At 42.4% G+C, this 20,019-nt stretch overlaps 1 protein-coding gene across 6 annotated transcripts in view; it reads right to left on the minus strand.

Moving 5' to 3' along the window:
• The window catches only part of CNTN4 (contactin 4), a 336,631-nt gene that overhangs the window by 124,406 nt on the left and 192,206 nt on the right, over positions 1–20,019 (minus strand). For all 6 annotated transcript variants that reach the window (XM_040593681.1, XM_040593676.1, XM_040593679.1 and 3 more), the window contains 2 exons: positions 4,589–4,715; positions 3,318–3,493 (listed from right to left, as the gene is read on the minus strand). In XM_040593681.1, the coding sequence (XP_040449615.1) occupies positions 3,318–3,493; positions 4,589–4,715 (303 nt within the window). The remainder of the gene's footprint in view (positions 1–3,317; positions 3,494–4,588; positions 4,716–20,019) is intronic.

Genomic DNA, 20,019 nt, shown 5'->3' on the forward strand with positions numbered 1-20,019 from the left:
TGGTGCCACTAGAAATCAATACAAGTTTTATCTTTGACTTAAACGGAAGCAGGATCCGGGCCATAGTAAACAGCTTTAATCATACGTCTGAATGGGTGGGAACATCTCTGAAGTGCCGCATCAGAGCTGCACTTCTTTCCAGCCATAACTTCTTATTGATTTCAGTGTTATTTCCGAACAGAAACTACACTACAGTGAATAAAATTGTCAAGCTAAGCCCCATCCCCTAAAATAAGAAGCACATAATTTAATCTAGTTCAGCTGTGTTTTCATATATCAGTTTGGAAAAGCCATTATTAGAACCCATACTCAGAGTTTAAAGCTTTTTTATTATTATTTTTGAGAGCCTGTACCACTATAAGCATAGGGTTTAGGGTATCATTAATCCATATTCTGTTACTGTGGCACAGCAGAATCCTTGCTTTCCGAAAGTATATTCAATTTCAGACAACTCATATTGAAATAAAAAGAAAACGCAAGCAAGAAAAAAAAGAACGTATTTGAAATGTAAATGTCACATCACAAAGCAAGTATTGGGGGAAAATATTAGCACTTTTATCCTAATGAGTTTGTAACCTAAATACATATTTCAAGGATTAAATTGCTGACCCTCTCTGACCTCCACAGGAGGTTGAATAGTGAGATCGCAGTTTAATCTTCAGTGAAAACACCGAAGAAGAATAATGCGGCCCTTGAAGAATGAATGAAAACATATTACTGATGCCCCAAGATTCAGAATTTAACCCTTAAGAGGAGGGGAAAAAAGGCACAAACCCCCAGACATTAGTCTCAAAAGACCCAGCAATAACTTTCCTCAGAAATAAAAATGAGATAACACAAAAAGCACAAAACATTTGCTCAGGACGGAGAATAAGATTGCATGGACGATGGGGGAAGCTGCAGGCAGGTCACGCAGCACAGTCCCGAGTCTCTAACCAAAAGGCTTTCTGTAACTAAATGATGCTACGTGACACGGCGGGGCATGAGACCCCAGCTGAAGGGCTGGAGCTGGGCCAGGGGCTGCACGCGCAATCTAGGTACCAGACAGGGGTGTAACCTCAAGGAAAATAACTTGATAAAAGGGAAAAACCCTGGGAGCACAACCGAGAGCAAATGGGTTTAAGAGAGCTCTCAGCAGCTAGAATGAGCCCTCCCCAGTTTTAGGTTATTCCATGCAGAACCTACAGAAGGCATTCAAAAATGATCACGTTCAGAATAAAACCACATAAAGTAGTTACACGGAGCTGTGGTACTGCATCCACACGCCTCGGCCATCAGGGCTGAAACCCTCCCCTTACTAATACTGACGCCTGTTTTTACTGGTTCTTAGAGGCAGAGCTTTTGCAATTCGCAAAAAAACCCACAACTTAAACTACTCTGTGTATTTTGTAATTCAGGTAATTCTGGTTGCAATCCCTTTGACTATACAAGACAGGATGACTGTTTTGTGAAAGCACAGAGCCTACCTTGATAAATGCTTAGTTTTTTTACTTAATCCAAATGTTTTAAATCTGATGATGTTGTTTTAACAATCTAAAATAAATCTTAGTCAAAAAAAATAAATTTATTCAAGTTCCCTATCATTTCTTTAACTGGAAAAGAATAAGCTTTGTTTTTTAAATTCAATCTTCTTAACTAAGAATTAGTCAAACCGAAATTGTATTTGGGCAACTAGAAAACTTGAAAGATTTTTGCCAGATGTATCATCCATCAAGATAGATAAATCAACCAGAATTTAATAAAGACTTTGTATCTGAAGCAAAGATGAAATGTTAAATGTTTCTTATTTTTGCACAGAATTCTCTGCATTTGCAAGTTCTCTGTTAATAAGCACCTGACACTTTAAACAAGCAGGGAAGTTGATGTATCACTCAAGTAGTCCACAGCTACCGCACCTGCCAGCACCAGGATCCTCCCTCCTAGTCCCAGTCCCACATCCTGAGCTTTGAAGCCTGGGACCGGCATCTAAGGAGCTGCAACCTGGCACCTGACTTGCCCTTGAACGATCGCCTTCAGCAGACAGTAGGAACCCAGCCAAAGGGGTGTGGAAGCACCTTGCTGTGAGTAAGGATGCTCCCCAGGCTCACCCTGCCAGTCACCAGAAGGCCACGATCTGTAAGACAGAGCCTGCTCCGAAACGTGCGTCTCCAGAGCAGCAGAGCAGCGCAGTGTTTATGAAGCGATCACCTTGACATACCGAAATCTGGAGTGATGAGCCTGGTCTTGAGGAGGCTCTTCATTACCCACCCAGAGTGAAACCGCACCCTCAGTCACAGGAAAACAAGCGGGTCATAAGCAAACAGATAATATATTGTAAATGATACGGGGCGATAGACTTGACTTTACCCGCAGAAATATTTCTTATTATAAATCATCTCTCGATATTTTGTGAACCTGGTGTTTATTGGCAATTTTACCTTTTCATTTTTGTAGTGGGAGCGCATCAGCTCCTCTTACCAGTCAGTCAAAAGCATCTTTCACTAAGCTCCACTGAAAGCCCAGCTCACCGTTACTGATCGCTTCGTGTCTGGGAACGCACTGCCTTGAACTCCTGCGCACGCACGCGAGGATATTTCACAGCAGGTCCTGCTGTAATTACTGCGCTGCTACATACACCCCTCCCAGGACAACGGCACCGAGAAATCACAGGGATGATGGATGAATAAGCCCCTGCATCTGTTCTCTGCCTATAAAAAAGATGACTCATGGTCCTGCGTTATCATCTGCCCACTCCTAAAGGCTTTATCCCATACTTCAAGAAGGCTTTACATAATTTCATATAATGCTCATTCACATCAAGACTTGTTTTTTGTTATCCTTAGCTCTCAACAAGAAGCTGCAACTCTGATTAAACCCAAAATAAACACAAAGCAGCCTGTTTGCCCTTTAACACAAGAATATCACCCGTACCTGAAAGTTCTTGTACCCACGTACTGAAACGTAGGCCTTGCGAAAACTGTCATTGCCAATTTATTCCTTATAAAGAATATGCTCCTTAAACTATTTTGAAGCTTTAATTTTCCAAGGAAAGGAAAAGTCAATGATGAGATCCCACTGGCCAGACACTTTCCTAGGTGGCCTCCTTCTCAGTAAGTAAGGCTTTTTACCCTGCATTTTACATATAATTTCAGCTAAATAATCATAAACCAAGGCATCTAGTCCCCATTCACATCTCCCCTCTAAACCCAGGCGTTTCCTCTGCTCCATGAACAGCTCAGGGAATACTGTGTAAAGGGTTAGGAAAGGTCAGGGAAGGAGGCATCGCTCCTGCAGTTTTTCTAGCGTGCTGCAGGAACGGGGGCTGCGGCGGGACTTACAAGCAAACTGAAGCTTTGCTTCTCTGCTGACAATCGTTCCAAATGGGTTTGTTGCTACACACTGGTATGTTCCAGCATCTTGGGTTTTATTGGGATTATTGATCAACAGGTTGCCTTCCACCACGCTGTAGCGGTAATCCATACTGATGTCAATACTGGTTCCATTTAACTTCCACCTATAGCACAAAATGTCAAAGTTAAATTCTGCTAATATTAATGGTTACTCTTGGGTATTTGAAAATACGACACAAAGTAAATAAAGAAAGATTTTAAACATCTTTGACTACTTATTAAAAAAAAAGTATGAAAATGCAAATTTTCTGCACAGTATTGAGATATTCCATTTTTTAACTGAAAGAGCAATATCCTTGACATACATTTCGGTCTCTGATATGATTAATGCTTCTGTAGTTGCTAGTGCTGCTGCTCTTTGGAATTAATCATTTCGCAATGGGAAGTCCCAGAAACAGGATCTGTAAACCATCCAAGTCCACTGAGCCTTTTTTTTTTTATCCCTCTCCTGACTTGCTGGCTGTTTGTTTTTAAATTTAAGAAAATTCACTCACAGCAGATGTTGCCACAAGCTGGGGCACTGAGAAATTCCAGCACCACGTTGCCCCAGCTACAGCAGCCCCCATCCCCACCAGTCCTGGATGGGGCACATAATGGAGCCCCAGCCACATAAGCAGCCCCCTTTGCTGGAACGTACAGAGAAACAATTTGAATATGTTTGCACCAGTGAATCAGCAGAGTTTATTGCATTAAATAGTCAGACATGTCAGAAGACAGCAGGGTTGCTGAGGTCTGACGACTCTAATCGGTTTCAGAGTGGCATTTAGTTTGGTGAATAACATGAGAAAGGCACTAAAGGAAAAAGTCCCAGCAGCCTAAATAATTTACAGCAGCAGCAGCACCACAGTAGTACAGCATCTTTTTTCTACGGATCCCAAAGCAGTTCCTAAAGCTGAAAACAATTATAGAGCTTTGCCCACGTTTACAGAAAAGGATGATGAATCTGGGAGCCAAGACTATTTATAATCCCTTTGTAACCTTTTTGAACTCTTGTCCAAATTCTGCAATTGCACTGCAATACGTGGTGATTCCCTGATGCTTGGGTTTGGTTTTTTTTTTTTTTTTTTGTTATCAGTACTGTGGTAGACCCCAAGGGCATCACTGAGTTACACCATATGATTCACGGAGGACAAAGGCTCTTGGGAGACACTGCTGTAGTGCGGAGATCATGCCAAAGAAAAGTTAAACATTCAACAAACCCAATAGTTGGTCTGGGATTTCCTTTTACTTCGCAGCTCAGCTTCACTTTCTTCTCCTCTGAATCCAAGGGGAAGATCACGCTGTTGGGCTCCTGAAGGAAAACTGGCCCATGCAGTGTGTTGTCGTCTGCATTAAACAGAGGGAAAAGGTGACAGATACTTGATGGAATCTCTATGTACCCAGTGTTAAAACAAAATAGTACCTTAGCAGCATGAGCCCATGTATCATTCACCCTAGAAAAGATGTGATAATGACAATTTTGTTTATATAACTTTTTTTTTTTTTTCCCCAAAAGCCATTGAACCTCATGGGGCGTCAACATTCACAAAAGTTTGTGCACTAAATAGAGCACAGACTGGAACTTTACCCAAAGTTTAAACGAATGTAAAAAGGCATGATATGATCCTATCATCATAGCAAAGCCCATTTCAAATCCGAATGCTTAGTTTCACCTTTAAAAAAACCGAAATACTTTCACTGCAAACTAAACCCCCCACATTATTGCATACAGCTACAAGTAAAGCCAGCCAGAGGCTCACCAGCATCTACTGCCCCTCCATTACCAGGGGTGCTGCCATCCCTGCAGGGAAATCTTTTTGCAGCCACAGGGTGTAACTGAGCGTCAGCCTAACTCCGCAGGTACTGCGCAGGATTCCACGGAATACACCGACATTGCTCAAAATGCCCACAGAAAGCTGTAATGTAAATTCAATCCATCCTGTTTGTATTAGTTTTATCTTCAGAGTAGCTGTTCAGAAGATAAAGGAAACCAAGTTCTCTTCCCTGAAAAGATCAGCTATCTTGATTTCACTGAGAGTTTTCCGCTCATCAGCACGATGCCTACCTGCCTCCGCCATGCACAGTGCAAGTACGGACCCAGTGAAACGTCTCACAGCCATGAAGTCTTTTAGCTGAATGGAAGAAGCCTTGCTTTCACATTTTTTTGAACATTTTCCAATCACGTTCTGCCCTATCACCTTTACAGCAGACTTCTGTTCTTGCAGAGTACCGGTGGGGCAGAAAACAATCGCGTGTGAGGTCAGGGTGCTGCTGCCAGTACCCGCAGCTCCCGCGCTGCCGGGGCTCACAGGGATGCCGGCACTGACCTCGGTTCGGCCAGGCAGCTGCGCTGCCATCTCGACAGCTGCCAGAAGTCCATCTTGATGGACATGCAGGAAATTTGTGGGCATAGGAGGTCAGAGGAGAATGAATAAAGAAAATGTAAAGATGATGGGATATTCAAGGAAATGAGAAAGGAAAAGGAACGAACAGAGAAGACTATGCATCTTCCCGATGGGAGGAGGGCGAGAATGAATGTGAATAGCCCTCATCCCTCAACACCGGGAAATCAGCTGGATTTATTAGGGACAGAACAATAGCTCTTTACTCCAGAGAGAAAATTCTGTCATCTCCACAGAAGGATTTCAGAGACACTCCGCCAGGAAGATTATAATGGAGCAACCTCTCCCCCATGCCTCCTCCCTGAGGCACCACCACAAAAGAGAATGCACTAAGCACACAGTTTATCGCTTGTATTTATCTTTATTTTTAATTATGTTAACGATATCTGACTGAGACTCATCTATTATTCAAAACACATTTCACATAATCTCTAGCTTTAAATTATACCTGTGTGCAACTTACTGTTGCTGACAGAAAAAGATAATAATAACCATAAAGCATACAGGGCTTGATTATGATATCCTGACTTCTTTCTGAGACCCAGGGCTGCTTCACTCCTTGAAGAGTCTCATACACTGTAAAAAAGAACATTACAGTCTGGCCCATAAAGATTATAGCTCCGAGTACTCTATTAATGGGCTTGGAAACAAAAGAACTAAAATACGTTTTAATTTATCTAGTTTTCTAATTGTAAAATACAGAAGCTGGCTTGGTGCTCAGGTGGCTTTGTCTCCCATAGGCAAGGAGCTTGACTGTGCCAGGACAGGTACCAGGCAGACATCCCAGGTAACCCAGCTAGTGACACGTGCGGGCTCAGGTATGCGCAGCATCGGCTGTGTCACCCGCCTCACACCCCACAAAGGACTCAGGTCACACTACACTATCATTTGCTGTTACTTCAGTAATGGTTGGTCAATTTCTACCGTATCACATCACGCCAAAGGTCAGATTGTTGGTTCTCTTCCCATCCTAAGAAAATACAGCTTGCATTAAAAATTAGATAGCTCACCTATTTGAATTGTGAAACCCCCACAAAAACAAATCTAAGGGTCCTAATGTGTCCCCGTATGGCTGGGACATCACTTGGCTGCAGGATCAGAGCCCAGACCATTATGGTGTAGCATCCTGGGGTGAGACACTCGTCTTCAAAGTACAATGAAACCAGTCCGCATGATGCAACGGAGTGTTGGATAGCAAGTTACAGTTGTAAGAAACATTACAATCTGCCTGTGTAGTTAGTAAGCAGAGCACAATTTAGAAGAACACATCAGACAAAAGGTAGAGAACTATAAGGTAGAAATAGTCACAAATAGGCAAAAAGACCTTTGCCTAAGCTTGAATTTGCCCAAGCTAAACCAGAAGCTCATGAAAGAGCAAATGAAACCACTCTCCAAATATTACATCTGCTGGTGACACTGTTTAACATGCAGCAGTTATAAAAAATAAAACTAAACACAAAAAAAGCTTGTTCTTCCTGTTAGCCAGCAAGAAGTAATGCCCAGGTGCAAGTGCTACTTGGCTTTCAAGAGAACAGTGTTGGGTAAGGCAGGGAGAAGCTCCGAAAGCAGCTGCCAGCATATCAGGGGAACAGAAGAGGAGGAAAAACCTTGCAACACTGGGTAGATAAAATTATTTTGAGTGTCTTTCTTCTTTCTCTTATTGCTGCCTGTGTATAACCAAGATAAGCAAGTCCATACTATTTAATCTTCAGCCTGTAGAGTCCTTCTGCTACAGTCTAATGCGTGATTGAAATCACTGCAGCCCAGCTCCTAACGCAGCGTGTGACAAGAGCTGAGTCACAGTACCTTACAGAAGAGGAGGACTTGGTTCAAAGAGCACTACATAGTCACTAATAAATAAAACAAACTACTGCCTAGATTCTTACAGACAAAAACTAAAAGTACCTGTACTATAAATACTTCATTTTTACTAACTTATGTTACTGGGTGGAAACGGATCTCAGATGTTTAGTGTCAGCACAAATGCATCTACTCTACTACAGTGGCTGGTTTTGTGGGAGCAATGTGTTTTGCTACACAGGTAACTTTGAAATGTGAATTTTACTCTTTTTTTTTTTTTTTTTTTTTTTTTTTTTTTTTTGTAAACAGAAGTGGTAACTTCATTTCTGTTGCAATAACGCTCAGGGACCTGCAGTCACAGAGCGATGGATAACACATTTTTATCTTATCACTGATGAACACTACTAGCTAGCTGATCCACAGAAGCCCACTGATGCCAGAAGGAAGCTCTTTCCTGAGCTTAGCAGGCTTTTTCCCTTGCCCTTCTGATCAGATTGCATTTATTAGGCTCTCTTTTGGTCATTTAATCAAACAGAACGATGAAGCAATGCATATATACACAGATACACATGAAAGCTGCTCTGTTATTTTAACTCGCTTTGCTCTTTACGATATTCAGCAGCTATTGTGTAACCTGTGCTACTCCTTACACATTTGTTACTGTCCTGGGAAAACATAGCAAGCAACCTTCCCGGACAAGCTAACCGTTGAGACAATCTCCCAGTGACAGATTTTATTTTTCTGAGTTACGTTTCTTTTGCTCAAGCCCAAAATGAGCTGCCCTCAGCTTAAGACATGTTGCAAACCAGATTGGTTACCAATAAGCATTTCCCCCTCGTCAGATGAAACAAGTGTACTACCGTACCGGGTCTGCCTCCTTCAACGGAGGTATATTTCTTTCAGTAAGATGCAGGATATATGAAATTTCAGTGGATTCCATTATACAATTTAAACAGTACGAGGTGTATGCCCATATGCTGTTGGACAGAATGTGATAGATCATTTAGAAGAACATTCTGCTATCCAAGCTTCTGCTGAGATACATACATTTTTTCCTAGTGATTCACAATATTATTAAAAAATGCCAGATTAAATTCAACACATTCCAAAGAAAGAGTGTATTTTCTGTGTCCCTCCAGTACCCCAAACTGGAGAGCCAGTAGGATGCACGATGCTTGTTGCCTTACTGCACTTCCAAGGAACTGAAACATGAAGAATGCCAGCTGAGGTTAATTCACACAAACAGGTGAAACCATTCCTATTCTCTCTGAACATTAAGCCCAGTGACAGATATCGTTACCTAAATAGAATCGCTTTAATTTTCATTGTAAGTTATGGCCAATTTGAGAGAAGGTTTAATTGAATATTCCACACTGTAGGGAAAGATAATAACTAAACTGAAGAGAGAATTCTTGGAGTATATCCAGTATAAATGATAAAAATCCTCTCCCTGTTTGCTGCAGAGGGAATTGGTTTCTGCGATGTATGCTGGTGTGTTTTCATACAACGTTGCAAGTCAGTATTTCTTCCAAGACAAAACTGCACCTTGGGAGGAGCAACTCTTCAAGAAACTGGAAAGTGAAATGGATAGGGCAGCTCAAGGGCATCGCTGATTAACGCACCAGCCTGCTCCTCAAGGTTAGTCAGCTGCATTACGTCCTCCTGAGCAGGAAAAGGCTAAATTGGACAGCTCGCTCTTTATTTTTTGCCTATCACTTCTATTAACTTCAACTGCACACACACACTGCTAATGACTTTGGAATTACTAGAAAGAAATTTTTACACCAGATAGTTCTACTAGAAATAATTCTGTAGACTTCTCAATAAAAAAGACCTGCTAAAGATGCTTCCTATTCAAAAGAAACAGAAAATGTTTTCTTTTTAAAAAAAGAGATTTAACAAGTCCAATACTAAATACTCGTTCTGCAGTCCCGCTGCAACCCCCTGAGCCGTGGGAGCAAAACATCCTCCCAGAGAGCTTGTCCGAGCCACCCTTTGCCGGCTGGCCTCTGGGGTGAGAAGCTGCACGAGTAAGAGCCACCACCGACCCCCTGCAGCACCAGGCTGCAAGACTAGGCTGGTGTTGCAGCACCCTATGGGTCTCCAGCAGGGACCGTGAGCCAGACGGCTGCTCCCTCCACCACTGTTCTTCTCTGACATACTTTTATTTCCCAGATTGCTGCTGTACCAAGTACAAGCACAGTTAAAGTGGAAAGCCATGCTTGGCAGGTGACATCTGATCGGCAAGCATCTGATACCCGAGTTCAAAAGCAGTGTCAGGTATTCCTCAGAGACAGTAACGGAGCCATAAAAATCCAGAGGCTCAGAAGACAGGAAGAAATAAATCTTTAGTCTTGTAAATGCAGGCATGGAACAGCTCCAGAATTTGAAACGGAGACAGTAATGGTCTGATAACTCTATTTACGAGTGACCCAAGCATCTGGAGCAGTTTGAATTAAAGGCAAGGTTAGCACATCCACCCCAGTGCAAGTGTGCTCTGACCGCTGGGGGAAGCCCAGCCCCCACAGCCCGGGGGGGTCCGGACCAGCCTGCCGGCTGCCCAGGGTCTGTGATGTCAGAGCAATGTGCCAGCTCCAGCCACGGCTGCGGCTCAGGGAGCTCATCCGTGAAGCCTCTCCTGTCGGATTGTCTGTGCCACAGCGGTAGCCAAGTTTCACCCACCTAAATGCCACATGATTAATTATAGCAAATGCCATCAAGTTAGCACTTTTCAAATAAAATCTTGCTACCTGATCCATACACACAAAAGCAAGATTTCCCCATGCCTCTCTGCTGGGTCTCGACAGCCAGGAGGAGGCAATTCCCAACGCAGTGTAATGAGGGACTTGTCCTATGACAAAAACCTTATTTAATAGAACGTAATTTGTGTTCTCTTAGTAAGTCAACAGCGTGATGATCATCACAGACGTTCCCTTCAGTCTACGATAAAAGCATATTTCTCCATTACTGCAGAAAATCACAAGTTCCTTCACCAAGCAGCCTTCTCCCCGAGTCATCACAGCCAACATCAGAAAAACAAATGAATAAACTTGCACAGCTCCATTAAGGATGATACCAGCCCATGAGAGACTTATGAATAATTATAAGACAACAGCAGTAATAATAACAATATCACAACAGAGCACTAGGGCATCTGCAGGTCCTCTGCCAAAGATCAGTTACAAAAGCCCAGGCAGAACCAGCTGCCTGTTCATTAACGATCACCTTATTTATTGATCTCCAGTGCTGAAGTAGTAGAAACAACCAAAGGGATATTTTTGAAAGATACCTTTAAATATGCATATAATAATCAGGCTTGTACTGATGTCTTACAAGTTAAGCTCTAGCCCTTCGGAAATCATTCAGCAGGGTTATGTATCCAACCCCAGAAACACAGGTTTATGACAGGAAATTAAAATACTGTTCCTTACCAAGCACAATACATCTATTGTTACCACTGGGCAATAATAACCAAAATAACCCAAATAAAAAGGCACATTTTTCTTCTTGAAGTAACAGAGACATATATTCTGCTTTGGAGATGAATAATATCACAGTTTCACCAGGGTTCTCAAAAGCTGCTGCATAACACATCCATTCTGAATGCGTTCAAACATATCCTGTCACTAGGAATAAGAACACTAAACCTACATTATCTAAAAATGTACCATAAATTGCTCCTCTACGCTTAACTATGGGATGTAGATGGCTTAAATTATCTTTGCTGTTGCTGTGCACATGCGGCTCCCATGAATTTGATCTGTGACCAGAAATCCACCTGCCAGGATGCCACCAGTGTGTTGCTGAATCGAGCCCAGGTCTAAATCCATGACTTGGCTCTTCAGTTGCTGGATAAATTTTTCTCAGTTATTTCCTTCATTCTCCCCTGAGACCATCGCTATAACAACTCATGGTATTATGTCATTATTCAAGTGGTCAAATCTGCTGGTTACAAGAGGGGAAAAAAAAAATAGTCACACTCTCACATCAGCTCACACTCCTTTTGTTTCACTAGTGTACATGGAGACAAAAGGAACACGCTCATAGTGACCAGACACCAGGGCTATCACAAGTCCTCTGTGACTGGAAGTGAGCTAACAGGTACGCTGGCCACCACCGCAAGGGCTGTGCTCATCCCCACGCACTCCACCAGCTGCAGCTGAGCATCCTGACAACGACGCTTGCCAACACAGGCGTCATTTCGCCACTCTGCTTTTGAATACTGTACAGTTAAGAACTGAGCTCAGAGCATCTCTAATGACTAGATTACACAGAGCCTTAGATAAAATACTCATGTTTAATCTGTTTCATGGTTTATGTATTTTTTTTTTAATTCTTTCAACTCAGGACGTGACATACTTTCAACTGAGGTCAGTCAGTGATGGAGAAATCGGTCCTTAAGGGAGATGCAATTACAGCTTACGGTCTACTCCATCCACAGCACTAACCTTAACCACAGAACAGCAGCTCTGAGACATCCTGCCTCAATCCGTCACCCTCCGTGCAGGTGGCCTGTCACTGCCACAGCAGGGGTAGCACCCACATCCCGCGCCTGATGAATTGTGGCCTCAGGCTCTCACAGTCCTGGGCTTCCAGAGCTGTTTGTAACCTCCCAGGAAAGCACAGGCAAAATCCAGCCACAAGGAGTGTTCTCAAGGTGTATGAATCCTGACTGCACCAGTACCTCGTAGCTAGCATGCGATACTGGGCTGACTTGCTTCCATCTGTTGAAAAAAAGTCCTGAATGCAACGGGCAAAGACAGGCAAAGGCTATAGTTCAGGCTGAAAGCGGCTTTTGCCTAGTAAGAGACCTGACTCCGTGAAATTCTTTCAGAAAGCTGCTGCCAGCACCCTAGACTGTTAGAAACCTTTATATTTACACCTCGTCGGTTTGACATTACCTCCACTTCTGACCAAGCCCCACTACAGCACATCACTTTGCGCAGAAAGTTGCCTTCAACTGTTCTTCAGCCTCCTCCAACAGTCTGCACATCCCTCTGGTGCTGGGTATTCTCATGTAGAACTATTTGTGGATAAGGCATTATAAATGTCTGTACTAATTATCTATTGATGTATTAGTAAAATTTAAGGTGCTGATATAACTGCTGTCTTCCAAGAACACATATTATTACTCTAAGATTTTCAGTTGTCTTGAGTATGACAGTGACAATAAAGTGGATATTAAAAAAACCCCAGAGTTAGTAGGTCTGTGTGCATATTTTAAAGCCACATATTTCCTTTCCGCAATACCTCCCTGAACTTCAATTGATTTTAATCTTTCATGTAATAAGGAAGGTGTGTAAAAGCCAGGCTAACAAATGCTATCCTCCCCACCCCAGTGGCAGACAATAAAAAGTTATGAAATACTGATATTGAAAAAGCCTCTTTCCCTTAAAAACCTGGAGCCTTAGAAAAGGGAAGTCCCTGGGGCAATAACCTATAATCTCTGTATCATCTATTGCTTGAAAAACAAAGACAACTCGGCGATGTGTACAGGCTCTCAAATGATTGAGGAGCCCATCGCCGCAGAAATCTTCAAGGTGAAAGGAACCCTCTCCAGCGCATCGCTGCAAGGTGAAGCCTGGGTTTTGTCTTCAGGTTTAAGTACATTAGCCGCTGTCAGAAGTAAAGCGGCTTCCTGCCAACTTTTTATCAGGCTATTTACAGAGAGGTTTAGGCAATGGATTCCCTTCTCAAATATTTGTGAATAAGCAGATTGAATTACCAGCGCCTCGTGAGTGATGCAGTACCGCTCCCGCGCAGTGGCGAGTGAGGAGGGATAATCTGTCCAGCACACTCCACGTGAAAGACCGGTAACTTAATTTGCACTATGTCACTGGTCAGAAAATGCATGTACGGTGGTGCAGTTTGTCAACAGGACACTGTAAACCTGCTTGTCCCGGGTCATGGGCACACATTTTGCAATTACGGCAAGAAAACACAACTCGGTGTACAGGGGCATACATCAGGAAGGCTCTGACGTTTAGCTGCACAGTGTGAGGGGAAGCAGCACTGAGAGCTGTCAGAACAAGCCCTTGCTTATGCCCAGAGTAGGCAGTGCTGCTGAGCAGTTATGGGAATACCGGGAATGCTGTCCCAGGACACCAGCATTCAGCCAGCATGCACAGCTTGCTGCAACCAACGAGCACAAAACTTGTAAAACTTGAACAAAGCAGAGAATAAACCAGGTTATTTGTTAACTCAATACACAATACGCACACTTCTCCTTCTCTGCCTGGTTTTGGCAATATTTGAACATTTCCATATCCCTGGGACAACACTGTAATGGGACACAGGTGATGAAGTTTTATCTCCTCCACTTGTTGGGGTTGTGTCTTCTCCCAGGTTAGTCAGCTGAAGGTGCTGAACAGATGCAGTTGAGGTGTGTGGCTGTTATTTAATTGACAACTGTTTAACAGAGATGAGCATATGAAAGCAGAGAAGGTGCTAACAGCCACAGGTCTGCTGATGGGGCTCCCCATCCCTAAATGTCTGGAAGAACAAGGTACCTGCTTGTCTCTGCTGACTTCAAGAATCTCTCCCACGGTATGCTCTACCTCTGGTTCCTCTAGATTTGCCTGTGATTCTGTAGAAGAGCTATTTTATTTTCATCTAAAACAGTCTAGACTGCATTAGAAGCAGTAAGTTTAAATGCCTTCAAAAAGTAATTCTGACCAAGCCAGTCTGTTTTTATAAAAATCTGAAGAATAAAAGTAGTGTCCATCTAAATCAAGGCAGATGAGTTGTTTATTCAATTTCTTTACACTTTTTATAAGCGTACAAACTTCAGAAAAAGGCAGCTGCTCTTCAGAAAGTGGCTGCTGTTTTTTTTTAATATATAAGGGCTATCTTGGAAAAAAACGAACATGGAATTAAACTGTAAAAACATTCCTGCAAAAAAAGCTTGAGATTTGCAATTTTTCTAATTGAACATCAATATAAAGAAAAAAATAAGAAAAAGTAAGAAAAGAACACAGAGGAGATGAGTATGGTTTCTCCAAAGGTACACACACATCCCACACGCCCGTTTTCAAGCCCTGGGAAGGCTGCAGGGACCACCACACCTGTACTCCAGCAGTGCAGCCTTTCGCGGCCCCTTCCAAACTCCTCCACTTGGGATACCTATAGCTCCCTACAGCATGTACATATTACAAATTCAACACGGTATTTCACACATGGCCCCATGAGCAAATAATACCCACAAAACTGAATATGAAGGTGAACATGGGTGGCGTGTCCCTTCTATCATAGACTACCACCACAGGCACCTTTAAGCATCTGTCTCATTACAAATACTACACTCTGCATTTGTTATTATTTCTAGCAAGTTCAACCCTTGCCTTAAGAAAAAAGGACAATATTTCAATGTAACACATTACAACATAACTGAAAGTATGGTGAGAGACTGAAACCTCCTCTTTATAATGTTATATATTTATATTTTTGGTGCAAAATTGTCAGCATTGGCTTATAATGGTGTCTGGCTGCCTTGAACGCAAGCCTGATGGCACCGTGGGTATCTGCAGTTTAAACGGGACTAATTTATGAAGGAAAAGAGAGTAATCTGCCTTTTAAAGTTAAACAAAAAGGTAAGCCAAAGCCCTTCTTTGGCAGCCCTCACTGTACTGCGTGCCCTCTTGAGACATGCTGGGCATCACACCGCACAGCAGCACGATGCTGGGCAGGCTCCTGGCTATGGACGGGAAAATCTCACCAGCACTTCCCACTGCTGCTAAAGCAGGAAACTGTTTAATCCTGTAAACAGGATCCAATGCTGTAATCTCCAGGTGGTTACATTATATAAATGGATTTAAGGCATCTGAAGTCTGCTGTTGGGACACCGGCTGGCACCTCAGCAGGTGTAAATCTCTGTAACTTCATTGAAGTCAGTGGAATTGCACTAATTCAGAGCACATTTGAGGAGCTGTCCTTCACTTATTTTTAAAAAATATTTCTGTAACCCTCAGCAGGAGCAGGAACAAAAAGCATTCACTGACAATTGCATCCCTCTGCAGCATAGGGACCGGCAGCGCTCCCGGAGACTCCCCAACTCTTTTTTTCTGAGGGTCACCATTTACCCCCATTTATTCTGCTGGGTCATCCCTGCAGAGGGACCAGACCATCTACACACACACACAGACACAGATCCCACACAAATCCAGCATTAAAATTAACGTCACTCAATGCTAAATTGAGGGCAGCTTAAATAAAGTTCCTGGAGTTCAATGACTAAAACATCAAAAGAGCAACTGGGAGTACAATTTGTACGATCTGCCCATGGATAGCACGTATTCCTTTAATTTTCAAAAAATGTTACGAACTTTAACTAATGCAGCAGGGAAAAGATATCAGCAATAGCTGTCAAAAGCCTGACTTCTATGACTTCTTACACTGCAATTTAGCACCCTCAAAAACTACTTAGATTGATGGCATTTGGGAGTAAAATCTTTCTTCTATCTGGTGTAACACTACCAGGTTACGCTTTCAAACATTCCTCGCTCACCTTTAAAGAGCAGCGTGATGGGGTTGCCCCAGAGATAAGAGTTCATCTCCAACGGTCCGTTTAAATCTCTGCTACCCAGAGCAGCTTTGGGAAGAGAAGCCCCTTTTTAAGGTGTTTCTTACAACAGGAGAAAGCATCTCCTGGAAACACAGTCCTTCATGCAATATAAGGGCATCAAACAGCAGCAATTACCAAACACACACAGCCCACCCCAAGGGTAAAACTTCACTTTTCTTTGCTTATGGAGACTCCTGGCTCTCCACTGGAGGATGCCGATACACCAAACACAAACGTTACACAATAAACGACTTGTGAACAAGCGCTTCAGATTCAACGTTGACCTGATGCAAGTGATATTTTCTACAAACAGTCTGCAAACCAGCGTCACCGTGACAGACAGCCCAACAGCCCACCACACCTGCCAAGGCCGTCCCACTACCGGGGTGACCCAGGAGAAGTCGTGCGAGCCGCTACCGACCGACCCACGGTGGCTCACAAGGAGTCTGTCCGTCCTCTCCACGCGCCTGCACCCTGACACCCAGAGGCACCGAGGATAAACAAAATAATTGCACCTCAAGAGATGACACAGAGCGAGTTGCCCCCCCCCAGGAGCCTCTTGTTTTGTTGTCAGACCAAGGGCATCAGGAAAAGCTCTGAAGAAGTGTACTGCAATAAAATGACTACAGAGATAAAAAACAAATTCCGTATCGATGAGGAGAGCAAGTCAACAGTCAAATATAAGGGAGATCAGATGTATTTTCTCTAAGAGAAAGTCTTTCTATAATTTAAAACCTTCTATTTATAAAAAAATTATAAAAATAAAAAATTTATTGCTTAACAAGAAACTATATATTTTACTGTGTTTATGTGATTCAGTGAAATAAATCTGTCACTACATAATGTCCACTTATGCCAAACCAGTAGGTTGCTGAAGCTTTTATAAAAAGTGATAGATTAGAAATCCAGTGTAAACTAATAAACACTATTCTTTTCTGTCTTACTATAAATAGCCCAAAATATCAGGAAGATGCCGAAATAAGAGTTGACTTGCGTTACTCGTATGAATACTGTGACCATCTGCAACACTTTGGCAATTGGAAGAAAACCAGCTCCAGGAGCGAGGGTTGGTTGGTTGGGTTTTTTTTTTTCTTTTGGTAAATTACAAGTCAGAAGTTAAAAGCAAGAAAATTAAGAGAAATAACGTAATTTCATTCTAGTGAAGAGAAGGCTTAATAAGTAATCGAAATAATGTGCACTGCTTCAACAATTTTTTCATTACAATTAAAAAAATAACAGCTTTCTCTGCTTTGAAAATTAAGGATTACACTGGATTGAGAACGCACTGCGAAGGACTTCCTGATTGTGTTTTTAGATGCCTCAAAGACAAATCATTTCTGTAAGCAGCCTTTTATCTGGAACAGAGAGCTTTGGTTTTAACTTCTTCAAGAAGTACACCACCACGCTCCATAACGAAGAATATGCAAACTAATTAAACAGTGAATAATTCTTCACAGATCGCTTTGGTAGCACTCTGCTGTCTCATCAGAGCATTGTTCTGCAAGCAGCAAGAAATCAAAGCCATGGAGGAAGTTTCTCTTGACCCGTTTGCTGCTCACCCATCGTATCTGAGAGCACTACTGCTCTCAGCACTGCAGCTGCCGGAGAAGTTTATAGGAGTACCGAGGAGGCAGCCAAAAATAGTTCAGAGACATGAGAATGAATGCCTTTTAAAACTGTTGCCTTTTCAAATATGCAAGAGATGGAAATGATAATACATAATTAATACATGTGAGAATATATAACAAAAATAGTGCTACACTATCTGCTGATGCACATTAGAGGCAACATTACTGTACAGTAGCATAGTACAGAAGAAAGTGCCCAGCCAGGTGGATAAACAGGATGGTTTATTTCATGCGGGTTTGACACAGCAGTGGTTTTGTAGTACAAGCACGTTTGTTACCCTCAGACCTTAAATATATACATCCTTCATTCTTCAATCATAATCCATCTCATACAGCAAAAAGTTCTTTGTCAATGCTGGAAATGCAAAACATCACTCAAACCTGGCCTTGTTTATTCTGCACCAACATAAAACTCAACCCTTCATACTATGGTGCTAAGCAGTGGTGTTGGCTGCAGAATGGATACTCCTCCATCCAGAAAAGTTTACTCATTACTTATGAGCCCAGCCTACGGGCATTCAGCACCCACTCCCCGTACAGGCAACGGCTGTGGTTCCCTGAAGAGCAGCACCCTGGGGGCTTCAAACATTGTCCCCATCCATGTCACCTGCAGTTGGTGAAGCCTTTGCCTAAGAACTTGTGTCAAGTTTTCCATTGTGTTTTTCCCATCTCTATCATCCATTAAAAAAATGTAACTGATTTCAACTGCAATCAACCTGTTGACTGAAGGTTGTGTGACTTGACTTAAGCTCTGCAATTCAAAGAATGTACCTGAGCTATGCAATGAATAATTTTAAACCGATGTATTTTATGTATAGTTGCAGCCACTTGCACACCACTGACAACACCTTTTGCCTGGTGGTGTATGAATGAAAATATACCCCTCTAATTAGAACAGGAATTCACTGCAACAATCAAGCTGTGAAAGTCATGTGTTAAGTGCTGACTTTGCTGACACCTCAACAGGTTTCTGGTCCTTGCAATTAACATCCTCTAAATACAGGGGAAAAAATCTCCTTAATAAGTCAACTACCAATTAATTATTACATCCTCCAATGAACTAACGCAAAAACTCCCAGGTTTTGGTGTTGGGTTAGTACTGCTACAATTTGAACTTTTTTTGTCCTTCAAACTTCTATGCAAACTTTTCCTTAACTCTTTATTCAGTATAATGTACACTTAGCTTCTGCCAAGCAAGCAAAAGCATACTGGATTATTGCTGCAGCAGCACTACTTTGCTTGCCTCTAGAACAGAATTAAAAGTACTTTTAATATTAAAGAACAAATGCGTACAGTAAGTAGTACATTGTGACCGCATTTGTGCACGTGTAGTACAATAAATACTTCCCTTAAATATTTCTCTATTCCCACAGATGATTTTTCATCTTGCTGAGTTTATTCAGCAGAAAACCAGCAAGATCCTTCTGAAACAAACCAACTTCTTCTTCCCAAATGGGAGGAGGCCCACCCAGGCGAGCGGCCACCCCGTGCCCCACAGTGTGCGCCCACGGGACCAGCAGTTTGCTTGGAAAACTCATTTACTGCCTGCGCGCCCCTGCAGCTTCCACCTCCCCTCCTACAGCTGTGCCACCAACTTCCAATTCACAAAAGCAAAACCTCTTTAGAACCAAAATAAATACTAATCTTAAATTCAATGTACCCTGACAGCAAATAAGTTTGCTGTGCTTACTTCAGCATGAATAAAAAGCCCGCAAGGAGACTCCTACATAAGAGTATATTTACAAGTTCCATTACCCACTGGAGAGATTGATGTAATAAACCTATAATAAAAAGCCTTGTGTTATGGATTTCTCTAATGTTTCTTATCAAACAGCCTGTATTATCTTGGCTTGTGTATTCAATTTAAAATAGGTTTTCAATAAGTGCCTTAGAGCTAGAGGTCATTTTCACTTAGTTTTCCGACATGCAGGGATGCGTACTGTCTTTTCCTGCCCTTAGAAACTAAAAGCTGTTTGTAGCTTGGTCAAGTACAGTTTACAAAGTAGGCAGACGGATAGATTAGAGGGAACAAGAGAGGGAATATATTATCTGCATACCTATTTCATATCTTACAGCTATAGCCAAAGCTACCAGGGGCACAGGCCCCGCTGTGCAATTTATTTTTATTACTCAGTAGAACGGTGTACTTGTTCCTCATGAGATAAAACCAGTACACAGAAATTGTTTTGCCACCAATTGTCACCTTATTTGTATTTCATGCTGTCTGGCTACAACACCACTGAGGTGTTTCCCGTGACCTG

The sequence above is a fragment of the Falco naumanni genome, chromosome 4 (genome assembly GCF_017639655.2).
Source record: "Falco naumanni isolate bFalNau1 chromosome 4, bFalNau1.pat, whole genome shotgun sequence".
Taxonomy (NCBI): Eukaryota; Metazoa; Chordata; class Aves; order Falconiformes; family Falconidae; genus Falco; species Falco naumanni.